The sequence below is a fragment of the Schistocerca serialis genome, unplaced genomic scaffold (genome assembly GCF_023864345.2).
Source record: "Schistocerca serialis cubense isolate TAMUIC-IGC-003099 unplaced genomic scaffold, iqSchSeri2.2 HiC_scaffold_1343, whole genome shotgun sequence".
Lineage (NCBI taxonomy): Eukaryota > Metazoa > Arthropoda > Insecta > Orthoptera > Acrididae > Schistocerca > Schistocerca serialis.
Genome location: NW_026047562.1, coordinates 479,774 through 504,745, shown reverse-complemented (window position 1 = coordinate 504,745; position 24,972 = coordinate 479,774). Strand labels below are relative to the sequence as shown.

The 24,972-nt window shown below is 43.5% G+C and overlaps 1 protein-coding gene across 1 annotated transcript in view; it reads left to right on the top strand.

The window, feature by feature from the left end:
* The first annotated feature begins 1,052 nt into the window (after nt 1-1,052).
* Nucleotides 1,053-24,972, top strand: part of LOC126439761 (uncharacterized) — a 100,675-nt gene continuing 76,755 nt past the window's right edge. Inside the window, exon 1 of the mRNA XM_050090586.1 lies at nt 1,053-1,221. Within this exon, the coding sequence (XP_049946543.1) occupies nt 1,141-1,221 (81 nt within the window). The 5' untranslated portion in view covers nt 1,053-1,140. The remainder of the gene's footprint in view (nt 1,222-24,972) is intronic.

Genomic DNA, 24,972 nt, shown 5'->3' with positions numbered 1-24,972 from the left:
TGTCGCCTCGCCGTCCTAACAGATGCGTTCGCCGTACGTGACACACTGATTTCTGTGGTTATTTCATGCACTGCTGCTTGTCTGTCAGCACTGACAACTCTACACAAACGCGGCTGCTCTCGGTCGTTAGGTGAAGGCCTTCGGCCACTGCGTCCTCCGTGCTGAGAGGTAGTGCCCGAAATTTGGTATTCTCGGGACACTTTTGACGCTGTGGGTGTTGGGATATTGAATTCCCTAATGATTTCGGTACGTGGATTGTCACATGCGTCTAGCTGCATCTACCATCTGCCGTCAGGGTCCGTTAATTTTCCGCGTGCGGTTATAATCACGTCGGAATCCTTTTCACACAAATGAGTACAAATGACAGCTACAGCAGCTGTACCTCGTGTATGCGATCCTATCGACATCTGTTTATGTGCATGCCGCTATACCATCACTCCTGTCACCTCTTAGTGAGTAGATTATGAAAAAATATTAAATTTCTATATACGGCGAATAATTGTGCGAAATATTGAAAATGAAATTTTTGTTGCCACTGGAGTCCGCTATGTAGAGAACCTGGAAGTGGTACAGTGTTCTGGGATAGCGGTATAATAATGTATGCAATTGTAATCGTAATCAGAAAAATAAAAATTTTTCCTAAAGTAAATGTCTGATACCACAGTACCAGTTTTACAGGCTTGTGTGTCGATAGTAATGCTTGTGGAGTCAAAGCATTCATCTGACCTGACAAGGAAGAGTAGTAGACAATTCAAACTTCCGAAATTAGAAAGAAAAAGAGAGAAGGCCGTTGGGAAATGAAATGAGGAATTCCATTTCACTAGCAAACCACGCTAACGTGGCAGCGGCGAATTATACTCCAACAGCTGACACAAGCAGCAAAACAGGAAGCGCAGAAGGACAGGGTCACACAGATACGATGGACGAGGAGTGGGGGAGAGATGGTATCGGCGGTGGACAAGCGCGCAGTTCACAGGGACCGCTTTGTGGCATCTGGCGGCGCAATTACAAAAGAGCAGGACAGCCGGGGGCGACAGACAGTGCAGGGTCGCAGCACTGCGACCGGGACAGCGCAGAACGGAGGTGGAGGCGGAGGCAGAGGCAGGCGTAGAGAGGTAGAGAGACGCGCCGGCTCCAAGCATGGGGCCCGGAGCGCTGCTGATGCTGGCGGCGGCGGCGGCGGCGGTGTCGGGCATCACGAGCGCCAACATCGCCCTCGCCGTGAGTACCCGCCCTGCTTCTTCTCTGCGTCAACCGCTCAAACGACGGCATTTTTCCCCGTGGAATTTCACACGACCTCCCCCTCTTACGGCTCATCATTGCGGTTCTACGTGACTACCACTACTGGAGCTTTTCCAAACTGTGATCAGTCCCACATGCAGGTGGGAGGAGGTTGCGGACGCACCCTCCCCCTCCATCCCCCCCCCCCTCCGAAAATGTTTGGGCTTAAACTGAGTACAATGAAAAAGCCGAAGAAACTGATACACCTGCCTAATATCGTGCGCGGCTCCTACCAGCACGCAGAAGTGTTGCAACACGACGTGGCATGGACTCTAGTAGCGTCTGAAGTAGTGCTGGAGGGAATTGACACCACGAATCCTGCGGGGCTGCCCATAAATCCGTAACAGGACGAGGGGGTGGAGATCTCTTCCGAACAGCACATTGCAAGATATCCCAGATACGCTCGATAATGATCATGTCTGGGGAGGAGTTTGGTGGCCAGCGGAAGTGTTTAAATTCAGAAGACTGTTCCTGGAGATACTCTGTAGGAATTCTGGACGTAGGGGGTGTCGCATTGTCCTGCTGGAATTGCTCAAGTCAGTCGGAATGCACAATGGACGTGAATGGATGCAGGTGATCAGATAGGATACTTATGTACTTGTCACGTGTCAGGGGTCCAATATCACTCCAATTTCACACAGCCCACACAGAGCCTCCACCAGCTTCAACAGTCCCCTGCTGACATGCAGGGCCCACAGATTCTTGAGGTTGTCTCCATACCTGTGCACGTCCATCCACTCGATACAATTTGAAACGAGACACTTCCAACCTCTCAGCATGTTTCCACTCATCAACAGTCCAGTCTCGGTGATGATGGGCCCAGACAAGGCGTAAAGCTTTGTGTCGAGCAGCCATCGAGGGTACCTGTTTCGTTCAATGGTTCGCACGATGACGTTGACGGCCCAGCACTGAAATCTGCAGCATTTTGCGGATGGGTTATACTTCTGTCACGTTGAACGATTCTCTTCAGTCATCTTTGGTCCCATTCCTGCAGCATCTTTTCCTGGCCACAACAATGGCGGAGTTTAGATGTTTTACTGCAATTCCGATATTCACTGTACACTCGTGAAATGGTCATACGGGAATATCCCGACTTCATCGTTGTCTCTGAGGCGCTGTGTCCCATCGCTCGTGCGCCGACTACAACGTCACGTTCAAACTCACTTAAATCTTCATAGCCTGCCACTGTAGCAGCAGTAACCCATCTAACAACCGCGCCAGACACCTGTTTTCGCAGCGACCGCAGCACCGTATTCTGCCTGTTTACAAATCTCTGTATTCGAATACGCATGCCTACACCAGTTTCATTGGTGCTCCAGTGTACTTTCTTAATATTATTCAATCTTGATTATGACTGAAAGTGAAAAGAGTTTCAGGGGTAAAGAAGTTGATGAACAACAGCAGATTCACCAACCTATATGAGGCTAAAACTCTTGTGAAGCAGAGTAGATGGTGGACAGTTTCATCACTAAATCTGTATTCACGCAGGGTTTTCCGTGTAGTTGGAAATAAATAAATCATCTGAGGATACGTTTCAGGTAACTATCTTCCTGTCTCAAGTCTCAGTGCCATACTTAGACACACAAGGCTGCATCTGGGCCATTTCCGAGCAGGAAATAATAGACCCAAGGTCTTTCGAACCTTTGTTCGAAAACTTGTATAAATTAAATAGATGTCTTTCGTGTAGAACACAAAATAGTGACTGAATTCAGCAGGAACTGTCAGGTGGAGTGTACCTATACAAGCGAGCATGATCTCAAAGCCCCTGTCCAATCATGTCAAAGTAAGCATCTCCAACCACATAAAAAGTTAAGACATTCTCTCGGAGTCACTTAACTAGCTTTTATTCATCGACCAACTCGTAAGACAACTTTCGATCCAATTTGTTTGTTATAGTGCGGGTGTGTTATCAGTGAAGAAGGAAGTGCGGTAAACCAGCGCTTCACTATCTTGTATCCTTACTTCAACTGTACTGCAGATACAAAGAAGGTCACCATAGCATCTCCAATCACTGGAATTAATGCGAGTGATGCGAATCATTTAGTTTGTAATTTCAATTTTTAAAAGCGGAAATGTCATTAAGCATCTCATCCACGCCATAATAATTTCTAAGCAAGACAAATTTATTTAACCAGTTTTAAAGATGCCTCTCTTCCATAGCCGGCAAAAAAGTCGTTTTCAAGTAAATATATCTGAAATTCTAAGTCACAGCGATCGGCGTTTGATCACTCGTTATTCCTAAGCACAACATTGGACAGAATTCGTGTCCATCAATTCGATATAAAAACAAATAAACAAGACTACCCCCCCCCCCCCCCTCATGATCCTATTTCGTGTTTCTGCTGTCTAGATAGGCTACATCAAATAATTAAATGACAGTCTTACTAGGGAAAGGTAAGACCTAAATAAGGGATAAGGTTATATAAATTAATAATAAACGTCGAAGGTGCCGACTCATGTAAGTGGTAACGCGCACTAACCAGCCAGTCCCGGAAAAATTGTATAAAAAGGCACAGCGAAGAGAGTACTATGTGAGATTGATACTTCAGTAACACTGCTGTAAATTAAATATTCATCTAGTTTGTGCTATTAACACGTTCATGGATCATTTAATGCGAATGAAAACAGAGAGTCGATTCTTGTCGACCTGACCGATCTATTGAAAGATTTAATCGAGACTGTATTTATATTATAACGTAAAAAGTCACCGTAGGTAAAATTAGCTTTCCAATTTGGGCCCCTCCCCGGAAAAATAGTTTTGCATGGAGACCTCCCTGTGGCCTGCAAAAATGGCGCTAAGCACTATGGGACTTAACATCTGAGGTTATCAGTCCCCTAGACTTAGAACTACGTACACCTAACCAACCTAAGGACATCACACACATCGATGTCCGAGTCAGGATTCGAACCTGTGACCGTAGCAGCCGCGTGGTTCTGTGTTTTGCACTTCAAAAAATGATTGAGGTATGATACAGCTCATGGAATCACTTGTTCACGCGTGTAGGTTGGTCAAAAACAGGTAACCCATAATTGCTGGAATCGGAAGTGTGACCTGTACCCGACACGGCATTAAATAAGAAAGGAGGGGTGGGATCGATTGATGACTATACTATGGACGCGAGTCGGCGTCGGTCTGAGGGTGTCCCACATCGTGTCTGGCTCCTTAGGGAAGCACCTCTTCTCGTTATAAAGATTTTCATCAGCATTTCGTAACTCCCGAATGTTCCACTGCCATAATGCACGCAACATTTCCAAATCCGAAAGGGAGTCGTTTCGTCACTGCCTCTCATCGTAACAGCAACGGAATTCCGTAGTAAAGCTAGAATGAGTTATCCGTAAAGACGGCAAATGGTATTCAAGTGTAGTCGAACTGAGCACAGCCATTTCGATTGTACGTGAGCAAATGTTAAGCTGACTGCTACAGAAACGTGGACGGAGTATAATGGGTCGTATGTTTCCGTTCGTTCCTCAGATAGGTTCGTTTACTAAAAATTAAGGAGACCGAACCATATTAGTTGAAGCTGAACATTTGTCTTTCTTTCAGTTGCTCGAACCTATGTCAAAGAGTCACACAGTAAACAATTACTAAAAAAACTAAACTCCGTCCAAACAGGCCGTGGAACGCCCAACGATACCGACCGGCCGCCGTGTCATCCTCAGCCCACATGCGTCACTGGATGCGGATATGGAGGGGCATGTGGTCAGCACACCGCTCTCCCGGCCGTTCGTCAGTTTACGAGACCAGAGCCGCTACTTCTCAATCAAGTAGCTCCTCAGTTTGCCGCACAAGGGCTGAATGCACTGCGCTTGCCAATAACGTTAGGCAGATCGGATGGTCACCCATCCTAGTGCTATCCTAGCTCGACAGTGCTTAAATTCGATGATCTGACGGGAACCGGTGTTACCACTGCGGCAATGCGGTTGGCTACAAAATTTCTAGGGCGTAATGAAAAGTATTTCTTCCGAATTTTGTGTTCTGTTCTGAATACCGGTTGTGGTATTACACGTCACGCATTTTACTTGGTCGACTTCGCCTATTCGCTGGCGTAAGTTGCAATCCTCTCTCTGGTGCGAGAGGGCTCCAGACTGCAGCGTACAAGATGGCGGTGCGTAACATAACTATGTCAGTGCGTGAGGAACAGCATTGTCCAGATTGTTCTTCACGTGAATCGCAAATAACTGTTGCCTGGTGACATGGGGTATTGCCATCCATAAAAGTCCCCTTATTGTCAGATAATAGGAAGTCAAGGAATGCCTGAAAATGGTCTCCAAGTAGCAGAACGCAGCCATTCCCAGTTAATGATCGATTCACTTGGATCATAGGACCAAGTCCATTCCATGTAAAGCCATCCCACACCATTATGGAGCCACTATCAGCCCTGTATGTGTTCCAACAGGTGCAGATCACGCACATTTACTGGCAAAGACGTCAATATGAGTTCACTGTAATGCCCTTCAAACTACTGTACCACAACTCTGACTCTTGAAACACGGACAGTTGTCCTGCTGAAAGATGGCATCGCCGTAGGGGGAGACTTCAAGCATGAAGCGATGCAGGTGGTCCGCAACAGTGTTCACGTAGTTGGCTGCCACCATGACGCCTTCGGTTACCACCACGGAGCCGGCCGGAGCGGCCATGCCGTTCTAGGCGCTGCAGTCTGGAACCGAGCGACCGCTACGGTCGCAGGTTCGAATCCTGCCTCGGGCATGGATGTGTGTGATGTCCTTAGGTTAGTTGGGTTTAAGTAGTTCTAAGTTCTAGGCGACTGATGACCACAGATGTTAAGTCCCATAGTGCTCAGAGCCATTTGAACCATTTGACAACTGTTCATCTACCAGGAACTATTGGTATAACAGTTGTAAACAGTAGTGGATGTGTTGAGAAAGTATCAGAGCTCGAGGTGTTAACAGAAAGCACTGATGCTCAAACGGTAATAGGCACTGAAGTCGGAGATAAGTTCAGCCGAAATCATTGAGCAGGACCTAATCCTGTTCCGAAAGGACAGGATAAATATATTTGGCGACAGCGTATTTTTTGCTGTTAAGAGAGCACTGAAGAGCCAAATAAATTGGTTTACTTGCCGAATGTCGTGTAGGGCCCCCGCAAGCACGCAGAAGTGCTGCAGCAGCTCGATGCAATTTGAAACGAGACTCGTCCAACCAGGCAACACGTTTCCTGTCATCAACAGTCCAATGTCGGTGTTAATGGGCCGAGGCAAGTCGTAAAGCTTGGTGTTGTGCAGTAATCAAGGGTACACAAGGGGGGACTTCTGCTCCGAAAGCCCATATCGATGATGTTTCGTTGAATGGTTCACACGCAGACACTTTTAGATTGCCCAGCATTGAAATCTGCAGCAATCTGCGAAAGAGCTACACATCTGGCACGTTCAACACCTCTTCAGTAGTGTTCGGTCCCGTTCTTGCAGGATCTTTTTCCGGCCGCATCCATGTCGGAGATTTGATATTGTACCGGATTCCTGATATTCACGGTACACTCGTGAAATGGTCGCACGGGGAAATTCCCACTTCGTCGCTATCTCGAGATGCTGTGTCCCATCGCTCGCGCGACGACTAACACCACGTTCAGACTCACTTAAACCCTGATAACCTACCGCGGAAACCGACCTAACAACTGCGCCAGACACTTGTCCAACATAGGAGTTGCCGACCGCAGTGCATATTCTGCTTGTTTACATATCTCTACATTCGAATACACATATCTATACCAGTTTCTTTGACGCGTAAGTGTAGTATGCGTATCAATAAATGTTTCATGCAGAATAACTGCGTCTTGCTGATACCTGGATATCTACCAGGAACCATCGCTATAACAGTTGTAAATTGACGTGGATGTGTTGGGAAAGTACCAGAGATGAAGGCGCTAATAGAAAACACTGATGCTCAAATCGTTATAGGCACTGACAGTTGACTAAAGTCGGAGACAAGTTCATCCGAAATTTTTGAGCAGGACCTAACGGTGTTCAGAAACGATGGGATAAATACCTTTGGTGACGGCGTGTTCGTTACTGTTAGAAGTAGTTTATCTTGTGTAGAAACTGAAATAGATACTTCATGTGAGTTAGTATGGGTAGAGGTCAATTCTGACAAGCGCAATAAAATAACAGTTGGATCCTTTTACCGACCTCCCAGTTCAGATGATTCGATTGCTGAAAGGTTCAAAGAAAACTTGAGTTTAATTCCTAACACGTACCCGGCTCGTACAATTATAGTTGGTGGTGGCTGCAATTTACCCTCGATATGTCGGCGAAAATACATATTTAAATACGGAGGTATGCATAAAACATTATCCGAAATTGTGCTAAACGCATTCTCTGAAAATTATTTCGTGTAATTAGTTCACGTGCCCACTCGAATAGTAAGCTGTTGTAAAGACGCACTTGACCTCTTGGCAACAAATAATCCTGAGTTAATGACGAGCAGCAGAACGGATACAGGGATCAGCGAACGCAGGGTGGTCGTAGTGAAACTGAATACTGTAACGCTCGAATCCTCAAAAATAAAGGAAATATATATTTATTCAAAAAAGCAGATAAAAATTCACTTACGCTTTGCTGAGAGACAATCTCCTCTCCTTCCAAATTAACAACGTAAGTGTAGACCAGATGTGGCTTGCACTCAAAGCAATAATATCGAATGCAATTGAGAGATTTATACCAAATTAATTAACAAACGACTTTATACGCAAGACAGTGCACAATATTGTGGCAGAAACAACGAGAAAAGCGTGTCAAATTTAAAAGAAAGCAAAATCCACAAGGTTGACAATCTATTACAGACACTCGAAATTTAGCGCGCACTTCAATGCGAGATGCGTACAGTAGTTTCCACAATAAAACTTTGTCTCGAAACAAGGCAGAAAATCCAAAGAGATTCTGTTAGTACGTAAAGTATGCAAGCGGAAAAACGCAATAAATGCCTTCTCTGCGCGATACCAACAGAAATACTTCCGATGACAGTGCTGCTAAAGTAGAGTTACTACACACAGCGAGGTAAATATGTCATAATTAGAAACAACAACAGCTGCCAACATGAGCAACTTAGAAGTAGATATCCTCGGAGGTAGTGCAGCAACGTAAATTACTTAATGAAAGCAAGTCCCCCGGTCCAGACTCAACACAAACTACATTCGTTTCAGAGTATGCTGATGCAATAGCTCCATACTGTACAGTCATACACAAGCGCTCACTCGACGAAAGATCCCTACTCAAAGACTGGAAAGTTGCACAGATAACACCAACATTCAAGAAAGAAAATAGGAATAATCCATTAAGTTACTGACCCGTATCACTTACATCGATATGCAGTAGGATTTTCGAACATATTTGTATTCGAACATTATGAATTACTTCGCAGAAAACTGTCCATTGACACACAATGAACATGGATTTAGAAAACATCGCTTTTGTGAAACACAACTAGCTGTTTACTCACTTGAAGTGTTGAGTGCTGTTGACAAGGGATTTGGAATTCATTCCGTATTTCTAAGATTTCCATAAGGCTTTGACACCGTACCTCACAGGCGGCTTGTAATCACATTGCATGCTTATGGAATACCAGGCTATGTGATTTTTTTTTTTAACTCGACACTTGCAACTTCTCCTTTCCTTTTATTGTCTTTGACGAGTGACTGACTGCAGGCCTGCGACCCATTTGGTGTACATAGGTCGAGAATTTTCTCGAATTCTCGGCAAGATCTTTCGCTAACGTACGACAGCGGAAGAGTTTTACGCTTCACGGTTCGATCTTTTTCAAGATCCATAAATTTCTTTCTAACTTTTGCCGGTCGACATTTGCACCTCCTTTTCTGAACCGAGAGTTCAACAATCTCTGCTTCTTCAGTATTTTCCGAATTTTCTCATAAAACCAGGATTGAGCTGTGTTTCCCGCCCTTGATACATTTACTAGGCACATAATACTCCAGAATGTTATCTACAGTGAGTTTAAAACTTGCAATAATTCGTATGCTTCAATAATATTTGAACTAAATTTGTCTATTCACTATTTAAGTATGGAGCTAATAGCCGCTTACCTGCTCTTTCCAGCATAATTTGTACCCCAGTCTTTCTGTTGAGTTTACGAACTTCGATAACAATCAAAGCTATGTTGACATCATTATCACTAATCTCTGTTTCTAAACTTACACTGTCGTTAAGCTCAGGCCTGTCTGTAACTGCAAGGTCTAAAATAATTTCATTGCGTGTGGGTTGTAGATATGTGTGAATTCCTAAGGGACCAAACTGCTGAGGTCATAGGTCCCTAGACTTACACACTACTTAAACTAACTTATTCTACGAACTAAGAACAAGGGAGAGGACTCGAACCTCCGGCAGGAGGGGCTGCGCAATCCGTGACATGGCGCCTCAAACCGCGCGGCCACTCCACGCGGCTGGATTGTAAAACTAGCTGTTGAAGACCGTCTTCACAAAACGTTCAAAATGGTTCAAATGGCTCTGAGCACTATGGGACTTAACATCTGAGGTCATCAGTCCCCTAGAACTTAGAACTACTTAAACGTAACTAGCCTAAGGACGACACACACATCCACGCCCGAGGCAGGATTCGAACCTGCGACCGTAGCAGTCGCACTGTTCCGGACTGTAGAGGCTAGAACCGTTCGGCCACTCCAGCCGGCTCACAAAACGTATTCAGTCACTATACTGCGCAACAGAATTAAAGGACCGCTTTTACGGAACCCCGTAACGTCTCCGACTGCAACGCAGAAGTTTCAAATGTGGCCCAGAGGTGCCTACAGCCTTCCTCAGTAATGGTGGAGAAGCGTCGACCCCTGCGATATTGCCCTCGACCTGCACGACGCTTTCAACAGCAGGCTGTCAACACAGGCGAAGAAAAAGACAGACCTCATCTACGTCTACAACTACACGGATACTCTGCAAATAACATTTAAGTGCATGGCAGAGGGTTCATCGAACCACCTTCACAATTCTCTATTTTTCCAATCTCGTATAGCGCGCGGAAACAGTGAACACCTTGTAAGTAGGCTGTTTATGTTTTCTTTATGTAAGTAGGCTGTTTGTGTTTTCTTATTGGCAACGTTACGTAGCGCTCTATATGAAAATCACTGGCTGTGCTGTGTGCAGTCTGTGGATAGTTTGAATTGTTGTCTGCCATTGTAGTGTTGGGCAGCGGCAGCTGGATGTGAACAGCACGTAGCTTTGCGCAGTTGGAGGTGAGCCGCCAGCAGTGGTGGATGTGAAAAGAGAGATGGCGGAGTTTTGTAATTTGTCATGAACTGCTATATATATATTATGACTATTAAGGTAAATACATTGTTTGTTCTCTATTAATATCTTTCATTTGCTAACTATCCCTATCAGTGCCTTCCGTGGTTTGAATCTTTTATTTAGCTGGCAGTAGTGGCGCTCGCTGTATTGCAGTAGTTTGAGTAATGAAGATTGTTGTGAGGAAAGTGATTTGTGAAAGGTATAGTTAAATGTTTGTGTGGGCCATTCCTTTGTAGGGATTTTTGATAGATTGCGTTGCGCTAAAAATATTGTGTGTCAGTTTAAACACAGTCTTGTACAATTGTTCAAAGGGGACGTTTCATATGTCGACCGTTAGCCAAGGATACTTCACTGGAATCTTATGATTTTTTCTTGTAGTTTGTGTAATCAGTGCAGCCTTTGTTTATTGCTAGCGCTTAATTGTAGAGAGAATTTCCTTTGTAGTTTTTCATTGTTGTACAGTAAAACAGTTGTGGCATGCACGTAGATTTGCACCAAGTATTTCGCAGCTGCGCTTGCAATTAACTAGATATTATTTTCAGTTCTATGTTAATGTGTTCTCTTATTTTTGCTCTTCAAATTGTGCTTTTCTGTGTTATCGTGTGAAATATTGTCACAATAATGGCGTGTGAAAAACGTAACACTAGGCTCCAAAGTTAACTGAGAAATAATAGTGACAACGAGAGTAGCTTATCAGCACCACTGTGTAATGAATTAACAGACATTCCAAGTAGTAATTTGGTAATTGTGCGTAGGGAAATGGAGCGGGCGGCAAATAATGGTGCAGACAGTGAAACAGGTTGTGAACAGGGAAGCATTATCGATCGATCGGTCGGCAACAGCTCGCCTCAGGAATCCGAAATGACAGGACACAATTTTACAAATACTGTAGATTCAGGTTTTGCGTCCTCACCGTTTTCTCAAATAAGTCAAGACACAATTTCAGCTTGTCATAATGTGAATGTTGCCGGTGCAAATGCACTGCCGAAAAGCGCAGAGGAACAGATTCCAGACACTAATGCATTGTTATTACAACTAATGCAACAAATGGAACAAACTCAGAGACAAACACAGCAAAAGCTTCAAAATTTAGACACAATGGAACAAAATCTTCAAAAGTTAGACACAATGGAACAACACCAGAGACAAACACAGCAACAGTTAGACACAGTGGAACAAAATCTTAAAAAGTTAGACACAGTGGGACAAAATCTTAAAAAGTTAGACACAATGGAACAAAATCTTCAAAAGTTAGACACCACACTTGAACAAACACGTGAAAATTTAACTACTGAATTACATAACATTGAATCGAAATGTCAAAAAGTCTGTAATGACGTAAAACACAAATTTGTGAGCATTTCCAACCTATTTTTTCGCGTCATGAAAATGCATTACAGAATCACGAAGCAGCCATAAAAGAACTGCAAACTATTGTTCATGAAAATCATGAGACCTTGCAAGCTAAAATGGACTCAGTTGCATCTACCGATTCGGTTACGCAACTTCCAAAAACTCAGGAAAACTTAAAGGACACAGTAGATACTCTGAAAATTGGTTCAGAAAGACACATGGAGGAAATTAGTCCATTATCAGAGAAAGTAGTTGAACTTTCGGATCAGCTAAATAATTTATCTGTGAAGGTAGATGATAATCTGAATGACACAAAACCGGTAGTCTTTAATGACACAGAAGAGTATGAACAAATAAGAAAATTCAAACAAAATCAAAATCAAATCAATACACAGTACAAAAGAGAAATCCGGGAAGTACAAGATCAGCTGACACAGGTAATACAAGAATTACGTATTTCAGAGGACACTCGCGCTCCATTACGGGAAGAGGGACATAGAAATACGGAACAGCCACAAAATAATAACACAGGGCATTTCGGAAGTTATGAAAGAAATTGGCAATGTGCACCGAATTTTGAGATCGAACCGCCGACACGACGTAACAGTGACCGACATGCTACTAGCCGACACGATGATTTTGACTATAAGCTGTTCATTACTACACGTAAATTCAAAACATTTAAGAATTCTGGCAACGACATTCATCCACAAGCGTGGCTCCATCAATTCTCTCATTGTTTTCCTCCCAACTGGCCATTGGAGCACTGGTTAGAATTTATGTGTGGCTACTTAGAGAATGAACCAGCTGTAAGAATGTGATCGGTCATTCACGATTGCCACAGTGAAGGAGAATTTTACCATGCGTTCCTCTCAGCATATTGGTCACAAGCTACACAAAACCGAGTAAAACATAGTATCATGATGATGAAACACTTTGAACAATCTGAATTTTCCAGTCTTGTCAAATATTTTGAAGACATGTTGCACAAGAATCAGTACCTGTCAAACCCATACAGCCCCTCAGAACTCATCCGCATTTGCTTAATCAAACTGCCTGAACATTTACGACATATTATTTTGGCAGGACGTTGCAAAGACGACATTGAAGCTTTTCAGGGACTCTTACAAGAATTAGAAATTGACACAGACAGTCGCGGGATGCGAAAACAGGAAAAACAATCACTACAGGTCACATCCGTCACAATTCCGTGACGACAGAAACAATAAATGGCCACGACAAACCTGTTCTTACAACGTAAATCGTGACCAAAACAGACACCACCCATATGACAACCACTGGCAGAGTAATAGTTACAGGGAAAGATCACCTTTCCGCGTTAATGACTATCACAGAGATAATCAGAGAAACAGAGAATATGGGAACCAAAACAATTATTATCAAGGGAGACAGAATAACTTTAGACGCAACGGTCCAGCGCGCAGTTACGGTTCAGGGAGAAATTCTCCACCACGTGACCGACAAGGAAGAAACTATGGAATCTACCGACATGACGACAGACGATATGATCGTAACGACAGACCTGAACTGCATCGTCACGGTGAATTTGTAGAAGTTAGGTCTCCTAATCCCAATAACGACGCGCGCCAACAAAGAAACAGACAATGACTCGCACCGCCGGCAGCCACTTGCGCCCGCTGGCTCAGGGAAAAATAACATTGACGCTAACCTTGAGCAAAATTCCAGGATTCTAAACGGACGATACCGCATGATAATTTCATTCAAGTTGAAACTCTGTGTACTGAGAAGAGCAAAGGGTTACACCACATCTCACATGTAAAACCATTTATTGACAGATAATCTCTTTTTAACTTTGTCTTTGCCATAAAACGTTTCACCACGTTACTAGTATGCTTAAGAAACTGTTAACATGCAACACTGTTTGAAGTTAAATATCCAGTCAAGAACCAAGAGAACTTATTTAAACAGAAATTACGAATGCATTGTTATTGTGAACAGACGACACAGTGTTATTGTGTGTGTGCATTCTTGCTTGTTAGTTGCACGATTATGTAACGACTATAAGGCTCACATACTTGGAACATATACCGGCACTGCTAATGAAATTTTCATGCAACATTTTGGTTTGCTTGAGAGTGGATTCTGGATTTAAGGTACTTTCAGTGAGATACCAGATGAGACAGTGGTTAGTTTATGTGACAGCTACACGATTTTATCACGACGCTACTAATGAGCATCAATTTACAATGTTGCTTTTGTGGTGTTTCTGTTTTATATTTGCACAGTTTTTCTGTATTATTCTGGAAAGTAAAACATGTTTTAGTAGTAACTTTTGTGGTATAGCTACAAGGAGACAGCCTTTTCTGTAGCACAACAATGCGTTACAGCACAGTACTTTCTTCATCACGGCAATAAGCGTAATAAGTATGATATCTATACGCAAAGCATTTCACTTTTGTTTATCATGAGGTAAGCACATTGACTTCTGCAGAACTTAGCTTTTGGAGGACGATAACTACGACACTTCCACAGAGATTTTCTTACAGCAAGACGCACATTTAGCGCTATGGGACATGTATTTGAGTGATTGATTTTGTACTTAAAACATTTATTTTTAAAGATTTTTGAATTACAAAGAAAGTTTTCCGTGATACATTTCATTCCATTCTCGTAATCTGTAACACCTGAGGGTATAATTACATTAATCCTCAGGGGTGGTACACGCTTACTTTGTGTACCATGTGTGTGGCAACCACAAGGAACCCTAGCTAATATGGTATTTGCTTATACAACTTTACACATCGGTACCATATTTCTCTAATACATAAATTACACAGCTATCTGATCATTTAACTGAGAGAGATAAACTTTTTTTTACATCAGTGACACATGTTTACGCAATTACACCGTTGGATAACTTCACACTTAAGAATTTGTATTTTGTCTGTACTTTGTGAACTTTTCATATTTTTTCGGACCCATTGTGATACTATGAGAGCTTTGAATGATGTATTTGGTATGAGATCATGATTTTTAAAGTATGTTTGAGGGAGATGACACTATTTAAATGAGAAGAGAATTCTTTTTAGGTTTTGAAATTATTGGAGGAAGCTACGACGATTTTGAGATTTGACTGAGGTGTTATGATGTTATTATTACGATGACTATATGTATTATGCTGCTGAGGTAAGTTTATGATCCATAAGCTGATGCTATATGAGTTATTTGATTATGCTATGTATCTGTTATGATGAAATATTGAAGAAGTGTCGACGAATAAGGTAAGGAGTAATGAATAGTGGGTAGGGACTCTTGACTTGTGAAAAAGGATGTTGGAAACCAAGAAACATTCTTTAAGAGTTATGAAATGTATGTAAATGCGTGAATGTAGCACAATGCCGACGAAAATTTTTTGGACACTGTTATATCAATAGCATTTGGTTTCTACAGATTTGTAACGCAAATTCTTGACCTGTGAAATATTTTTATATGAGACTGTCACTGTAGCGGAAACTGCTGTCGTAAATATTTCCGTAAGAAAGTTAAGTGACCACCTGCACGTAATGCGTCGTGGGCACGCAGCTGTGTCAGACGCCTGGAGAACAAGCCTTTTCAGATGCTCAGGTAGAAAAGAAAAAAAAAGGGAGGCCATTATCCTCACCATTGACATTCCTTTAGAGAAAACATTGCAAATTCGACACCCTCATTACTTGGAAGGATACTTACATCTGCCCACCTGATTATGACAAGCGTCTTTCTACGAGAGTTGAGAGAATTTCTACTAACTTATGAAATGTCACATGACTACTGAATGATATTTTTATGCTTTGGTTTGCGTAATTGCTTATTTCATTTGATACCTGTTTTCCAGCTGTGTTGCAGCATTAATTTTATAAAATAAACTTAGATGCATTTGCTAATGTGAACACTTTCTGTCAACAGATCTATTAAATAATTATTCTATGATCCACATTCTTCGAAAAACGAGCTTTTGGAATGGAAAGAACAATAAGAAGGGACTAATAACAGTAACTGCATCTATAATTTTCTTTTCAAGTACTTGGTAATTATTTGTAGAATAATTTGTGGTGCACCACTTTAATTACATAGACATTAAGATGTGAATATACATTTCCCTTATCTGCATTGTTGTTTTTACTGTAATATTTTTTCTGCTTGAGCTATGTCATGTTTAGGTATAAGTTGCTGCTGCTTGCCAGGTATAGTGTTACTGAATTTGACTTTGTATTATTCTGTTAAGCCAGTTTTACTACTTATTTATTTTTATTGTTTGCTGCACATTGCCTTATATTAGTTGTAATATTACAATTACTTTGCTAATTTCTTAATGCTGCTTGCTTCGCAAATCTGTGTTTTTTTTCATTGCTGTTTATATTAATTGTTTTATGTGATGCTGCATTGCCTCGTCCCTTGGTATATATATCTGAGCTCAGCAGATTTAAGTTAGCTTAAGAGGGGGTAGACTATATAAGAAACTAACTATGATGACTTGGAAGAAATGTATTGAGAAGCTATATGAAAATGGTTTGGGCAAAAAAAAAAAAAAAAAGGATACTGTACAGTGGAGAAAAACTATTTTTGACAGAGGATGTGAACAGAATACAGAAAGCAGGCTTACATAGGGCTTTTGGGAATAATGATGAACGAAGGGAGATCTCCATGCAAAATACTGCAGTAAAACAAACCCTGTCCTTTCCTTTTGTGTTATCCCACTATGTTTTTGTGTACACTTGTGTATTCGTTTTCTTCCTGTCTCTGTGTAGTTTCATAGAATTTTTTTCTTTTAATATTAAGCTACATTCACTATGATGAGGAATACTGTTCTCCTCAAATATAATTGACATTAATAATATGTTATTTACCTTGTAAAGATGCTTAGACATTATTTATTCTGTTTTGTTTTAATGCTCATGTGTAAAGTTGATGTTTCAAAAGTTATTCTGATCGTTTATGTATTTACTTATGTCATAATTCCTGTAACACTGATGTATTTGTTTATTTCTATTCTGTTGTAAAGCCTGTACTACAAATGTTATCTGTATTGTTATGTTCTTTAATGATGTATTTAGTACCTTTGTAATTGTATTCTCATGTTATAACATTGTAATTGACACCAGTTCATCAAATTAAGTAACTTGTAAGCATTCATTTCACTGCACACATTTCTGTTGGTCATAGTATATGGACAATATGTGAGAAGTAGGGAGTGATAGTGTTCGCACGTGTGTTAATAATTCATCAAGGGATTGGATAACAGCATTGCTGGTTCTAAGAACAATTCCAAAAACTTTGTGCGTGCACAAGTGGTGGTTTATGGACTTGCTATATTCTCCGCAAGACTCTTCGATGGTGATTGTGCACCTGCACAGTCGCAGCAGATAGCTGCTGGCCATCTCTACAAGGACTACAGTGGGTCTGCATCTCTGATGACCCACCAATACCATACTCTCTACCAGGACTACAGTGGGTCTGCTCTGTGATGACCTACCTACCAATCTTCGTCAAAACGTCGAATGACTCTGCTGTGGGTTTGCTCTGTTGTAGCCCATTACCTGTCAGCATGTCAAGAGTCAGCACTGTCTTTCCGTTGGAAGGACAACACTACTTCTTCAAGACTGCATGAAAATCCACTACTTCCGTGTGCATTGTCTTTTACTGCTCAGACTTTGAGAAAAGAAACGGCAGTTTCACTGTGATGAATGATCAGGACTGTCTTTATGGACTGTGAGAAAATTTTAGCTTTTGACCAACATTGTATCAATAAGTGTGTGCATTTGATTTCTTTGTTATTGTAATTACGATGGTGAAAAATTTTAACAAATATGTATTGGCCACTGCCCAAAAATATTTTGTAAAATTTTTTGTGGGGAGCATGGGGGCTATGTAAGTAGGCTGTTTATGTTTTCTTTATGTAAGTAGGCTGTTTATGTTTTCTTTATGTAAGTAGGCTGTTTATGTTTTCTTATTGGCAACGTTACATAGCACTCTATATGAAAATCACTGGCTGTGCTGTGTGCAGTCTGTGGCTAGTTTGCATTGTTGCCTGCCATTGTAGTGTTGGGCAGCGGCAGCTGGATGTGAACAGCGCGTAGCGTTGCGCAGTTGGAGGTGAGCCGCCAGCAGTGGTGGATGTGGGGAGAGAGATGGCGGAGTTTTGTAATTTGTCATGAACTGCTATATATATATTATGACTATTAAGGTAAATACATTGTTTGTTCTCTATTAATATCTTTCATTTGCTAACTATCCCTATCAGTAGTTAGTGCCTTCGATAGTTTGAATCTTTTATTTAGCTGGTATTAGTGGCGCTCGCTGTATTGCAGTAGTTGGAGTAACGAAGATTGTTGTGAGGTAAGTGATTTGTGAAAGGTATAGTTAAATGTTTGTCTGGGCCATTCCTTCGTAGGGATTTTTGATAGTCAGATTGCGTTGCGCTAAAAATATTGTGTGTCAGTTTAAGCACAGTCGTGTACAAATTGCTCAAAGGGGACGTTTCAACCTATATGCTTGCGTACGAGCTCATTTTCCATGGGGATCGTTCCTCTTTATGTAGGTCGGCGTCAACAAAATATTTTCGCATTCGGAGGAGAAAGTTTGTGATTTAAATTTCGTGACAAGATAGCGCCACAACGTAAAACGCCTGTGCTTTAATTATGTCCAGCCTAAATCCAGTATCATTTCAGTGACACTCTCATATTTCGCGATACTACAGAATTTGCTGCCCTTCTCTGAACTTTTTCAATGTACTCTGTCAAACCTATTTGATAAGGATCCCACACTGCGCAGCAGTATTTTAAAAGAAGACGGACAAGCGTAGTGTAGCCAGTCTCCTTAGTAGATCTGTTACATTTCGTAAGTGTCCTGCCAATAAAACGCAGTCTTTGGTCAGCCTTCCCAACAACATATTCTATGTGTACCTTTCAATTTAAGCTGTACGTAGTTGCAATACCTAGGTATTTACTTGAATTTACGGCCTTTAGATTAGACTGATTTATTGTGTAACCGAAGTTCAAAGGATTTCTTTTAGCTCTCATGTGGATGACCTCACACTTTTCGTCATTTAGGGCAACTGCCAATTCTCGCACCATACATATTTCTTTTCCGAACCGTTTCGCAATTTGTATTGATCTTCTGATGCGTTTACTAGTCGATAAACGACAGCGTCATCTGCAAACAACCTAAGACGGCTGCTGATATTAGCTCCCAAGTGGTTTATATAGATAAGGAACAGCAAATGGCCTGTAACACTACCTTGGGGAACGCAAGAAATCACTTCCGTTTTTCTCGATGACTTTCCGTGAGTCACTACGAACTAGGACATCTCTGACAGGAAATCACGAATCCAGTCACATAACTGAGACAATATTCCATAAGCACGCAATTTCACAACAAACCGCGTGTGCGGTACAGTGTCAAAAGCAGGTTCGAAACCTGCCTCGGGTATGGATGTGTGTGATGTCCTTAGGTTAGTTAGGTTTAATTAGTTCTACGTTCTAGGGGACTGATGACCTCAGCAGTTAAGTCCCATAGTGCTCAGAGCCATTTGAACCATTTTTTTTTAAATCCAGAAGTACGGAATCAGTTTGAAATCCCTTGTCAAAAGCACTCAACACTTCGTGCGACGAAAGAGCTAGTTGTGTTTCAAAAGAACGATGTTTTCTAAATCCGTGTCGACTGTGTGTCAATACACTGTTTACTTCGCGGTAATTCATTGTTCGAACACAATATACATTTCAAAATCCTGCTGCATATCGACGTTAATGATACGGGCCTGTAATTAACTGCATTGCTCCTACCACCTTTCTTGAATATTCGTGTGACCTGTGACGCGTAAAGGGGGCTAATGACGACACACTGGGACACAATTTCGCCACAATTCTGTCCAACGCCACCGCCGAAGCGTCACGCGATAGGAAGGTCGTAACGGCTGGTCTTACCCCGAATTAACCCCTTCTTTTGGTGCGCCTGAGATGGAGGTCAGAGCCGCGGCGTCCAATGTTGAAATCACGCGATTTTCTAAAGAGTGGCCGAGCAAAACGATTCAGACACACCGCCATTCAGAATCGAAAATAAAAGACCTCAAGGAGTGGCACAAAGGAGATCAATGAACCCACCCTTTTCCTCGGGACGTTAATTCCCACACATTTTTCGGTCGAAAACTACAGCTAGATATTCTCGACAAACTTCGACGCTACTGACACACTAGGACGTTTCAGTCCTTCTGTATGGACATTGTGGAGCTGCATCCCCTAAGGCGTGATCGCACCCCTTCGGACTGCAGTAGCACCGTCATTTTCGCTCTTGTGTCCAGGATGGAGCCAATAGGGACTGTTGGAAACGATTCAACCAAACTCGAACGTCATACGAAGAAGCAAAGGGTTGTTATACTTTTTCAACTCTACCCTTTTTTCAGTTCACGCCTTCCTGTGGCGTGATGACGAGGGGTATGAAATTGACACATGTGAGAATAAAATGACGGAGGGTCCCTCCAAGAGCCACCATTTCGGTAAAACACTCAAAGCTGCCCGCCTACATATATTGAATAATCAGAAATAAGCCTTTGGAGAGAAACTCTGTCCAAACAGACCTTGGAGGGCCCAACGGAACCGACCGGCCGCCGTGTCATTCTCAGCCCACAGGCCTCACTGAATGCAGATGCGGAGGGGCATGTGGTCAGCACACCGCTCTCCCGGCCGCATGTCAGTTTACCAGACCGGAGCCGCTACTTGTCATTCAAACAGCTCCTCAGTTTGCCTCAGAAGGGCTGAGTGCACCCTGCTTGCCAAAAGCGCTCGGCAGACCGGATGGTCACCCATCCAAGTGCTAGCCCAGCCCGACAGCGCTTAACTTCGGGGATCGGTGTTACCGCTGAACTCAGAGATGTCTCAAACGGTTGCCTACCTGTAGGCGCCTCACGCTGCTTCACAAGTTTCCTCGATGAAGATGCATTTTTAAAATTTTCGCTAAATGTGCGCAGGTGCCACAACGGTTTTGGAAAACTGCGGGGTCTTGGAGGGATGCTTTACCGTTTTATCTTCAGCTGTATTAATGTCGCACCTCTGTGTGAGCACACCAGAGGAGCATGTCAAACATTAGTATAAAAAGCCCTTGGCTGCTTCGGATCACGTTCGCATATCGTCGAATGTGGGTCCACCCTGTACACAAGAGAGAAAATAGCGGTAGCACTGCACTAAAAAGGGGGTGCGATTGCGTTTAATGGAGCTGCAGCGTTACAGAGTCCATGCAGAAGGCTTGAAACGTCCGAGTGCGTCAGCACTGGTAGTCAAGAATATCTAGCTGTCGTTTTCGACTGCGAAATGTGTAGAAAATAGCGGCCCAGGGAAAGAGGTGGATTCATTGACGCCCTTTGTGCTACCCCCTGAGGCTTTCCCCTTTCCACTCTAAGTGGTAGCGTGTCTGAAATGTTTCCCTGGGTCGGTCGTAAGAAAACCGCGTGATTTCAATGCCGGCCATCGCGTTTCTGACCTACATCGCAGGGGCCCAAAAAGAGGGAGCGAAATGTTTTGCTTTGTGGTTTTATTTTGCTTTAGGGAGTAAAAAACAACTGGAGTCATACGCGCTCAGGTCAGAACTTTAGAATACGAAGAGGAGTTAAAAAACGACTATATGTCAGTCACAATTGACATAAGAGAAGACAGCTAGAAACATCGACGTGGAGAAAGGGCTAAAAAAGGCACCATACAGAAACGGACGTCGAAAAACTAAAAATTAAGTGGCCTTCGCCATATTACTTTGGCAGACAAAAAGTAAAAGGCGGTCGCCAGCCAGCGCGTCATTGGCTAAAACGGCCGATCACTCAGACGGCAAACCCAAGCGGGAACGTAAACGCTTAATAAATGGGCATTCCGTCAGGAAATAGCGTTCAAAACTTGGGCACAATCTGTACAAAGTGGAGGGGTAGCGCCACTTATCAAATGACGATGGCTAAAAAGTCAGTGCTCGATACGCAGCCTAGTTAAAATGACCTCCTCCCAGCGGGAGGGTCGAGAGAAGGCCGTGGAAGCTGCTGGGAGAGGCTTAATAAGCCGGAGCTTATTCCCGTGAAGGGAGGACCATTGGAGATGTCAAGGGGACACCACCTGCTGACAGAGGGCAACACAGCCATCATCGGAGGGAATACAGGAACTAGCTGGCTGAGGTACAGTACGAGGACTGCAGCTTTGGCAGCAGCGTCAGCAGCCTCGTTTGCTGGCAGACCGACGTGACCAGGGACCCACATAGACATCACACTGGTTCCACTAAGAGTGAGCGAGTGACATTATTCCTGGACCTGCTGCGCTAAGGCATGGCCAGTGTACAGTGCACGTAGACTTTGAAGGGCGCTGAGAGAGTCTGAGCAGAGGACACAACTGAAAAGTCTGTGTCGCCGGATGTACTCCGTGGCCCGATACAGGCCGAAGAGCTCTGCTGTAAATACCGAGCAGAGTGCCGGAAGCCGATATCGAAAGGCACGCGTGTCGATGACGAAGGTACACCCGACCCCAGCGTCAGTCCGAGAGCCGTAAGTGTTTAAGGGCTGTGACTTCTCATCTTGTGACACGCCCATGGCTGCGTTGGAAAGCGTTGTGGTGGAGTTTGGCGCCGGTGTGACACCTTTAAACGACTTTACAAGTCACGTGAACTTCTGCTGAGATCTGGCCCTTCTTTCGCCCGTGTCGATACCTCGCTGTTGGAAGCGTCGTCGAGCCAGAAGGAGACTTCGGAGGGCGGCCCACTTCTGCACCACTAAAGAGGATGATTGTAGGCACCTTTGAGCAACATTTCAAGCATATACATTGCAGTCAGAGACCTTTACGGGGTTCCGAAAAAGTTATCTTTTAATCGTGTTGCGCAGTGTACTTCCTAGGACTCTCTGCCCATACCACCTACAATGAATGTGTACATTGTAGAGTAAATACGGTTCCGAATAATATTCTGCGCTACCGTGCATACACTTTGTTTGATGACTCTACTGCAGTTACGGCGGAATCGGATGGCTGGTAAAAAACATCCAATGACTAACTAGAGTGCATTTCAGCCAATTAATTCCGTCCAAATGACTTCGCAGAAAGACTCATCTTCGACCACTATTGAAAAAAAGTTTTTATGCATTGGATCGTACAGGGTGTAACAAAAATGCATAGCACCAATCACAGGACACATTCTGTGTTGTCCTGCCCACTCGTCTCTTATAGGGTGCCGAAAGGATGCTGCTTTCTCGGACTGCTACACAACAATTCGGCAACGGCCTTGCTGCAGTGGATACGCCGGTTCCCGTCAGGTCACCGAAGTTAAGCGCTCTTGGCCGGGCCGCCGTGCGCTGTTGCCATTTTTTTGAGGTGCACTCAGCCTCGTGATGCCAACTGAGGAGCTACTCGACCGAATAGCAGCGGCTCCGGTCTCAGAAAGCCATCGTAACGGCCGGGAGAGCGGTGTGCTGACCACACGCCCTTCCTGTATGCATCCTCAGCTGAGGATGACACGGCGGTCGGATGGTCCCGACGGGCCACTTGTGGCCTGGAGACGGGGTGCTGCTGTGGTTTGTACAACAATTCAAGCAAATCACATTAATAGTTTTTATTACAATAAAGAAGACTGACAATACTTAACTCTGTATTACAATTGCGTGTCGCAGGCGATGGGCTACATGCTTTATACAATGTGCGTGTAAGCTATTGATACGAGGCACTTGTCTCAGTACAACAGTTGGGGTGGCGACTCTGCTGCTGTGCTGGTACTGCGTGGCCAAGGCTGGCAGGAGCGGCGCTTGTATTCTCCTCTTGTAGAGGCCGCTCCTGTCGTGGTGCGGTCCTAGTCAGCGAGCTCGACGTCCTCTCACTGGCTTCTCTGCTCCTGCGTTCTTCATCCTGATGCCGGCGCTTGTGGTTATGCCAGAACACATTCCTCACATGTAGGTGATGAAAATGTTTTTGTCTGAACATGAGTCTGGAAACACTTTGTTTCCATATTACTACTCATTAAGACGGGAAACACAAATGGACAGAACGAACGACCATACTACATGCAATTCACAGGAGGTGTTCAATATGCCCCTGATGCATTGTCATAGTGAATCTCGGACCCGCTGATATACCGATGGAATATTGCATACGGTCCTTCTGCCTTCCATAACATGGGCACGGAGGCTCTTGAACGTCTTCTACTGCGGTTCCATATACAAGAGCTTTCAAATGCGGAATATAAATGTAGATGTAGATGTTCCTCGTGTCAGACTCACCTGGCCATCGTACAGTGCTAGATCTACACGTCCTGTTCTGACGCTAGGGTCGCCGCCGACAGCCGCCTCCCGCTGCGGTGCCCTCGTCTTCCCAGGCCTCCCACGGTCGCGAGTACCAGGCCCAAACGCCCCACGCCCCCTGAGTCGACGATCAGGGGCTTAAAACGTTTACCTGTCGGGACACATTCGTCCTGGAAATCTCTTCCCGTACAAAAACTGTACGTAGGCTGTTTGTTTTCTTATTGGCAACGTTACGTAGCGCTCTGTATGAAAATCACTGGCTGTGCTGCGTGCAGTCTGTGGCTAGTTTGCATTGTTGTCTGCCATTGTAGTGTTGGGCAGCGGCAGCTGGATGTGAACAGCACATAGCGTTGCGCAGTTGGAGGTGAGCCGCCAGCAGTGGTGGATGTGGGGAGAGAGATGGCGGAGTTCTGAAATTTGTAACACTGGATGTCATGAACTGCTATATATGTTATGACTATTAAGGTAAATACATTGTTTGTTCTCTATTTAAATCTTTCATTTGCTAACTATGCCTATCAGTAGTTATTGCCTTCCGTAGTTTGAATCTTTTATTTAGCTGGCAGTAGTGGCGCTCGCTGTATTGCAGTAGTTCGAGTAACGAAGATTTTTGTGAGGTAAGTGATTTGTGAAAGGTATAGGTTAATGTTAGTCAGGACCATTCTTTTGTAGGGATTACTGAAAGTCAGATTGCGTTGCGCTAAAAAATATTGTGTGTCAGTTTAGGCACAGTCATGTATAATTGTTCATAGGGGACGTTTCATTTGTCGACCCTGCCAGGATACCTCACTGGAATCTTCTGATTTTTTCTTG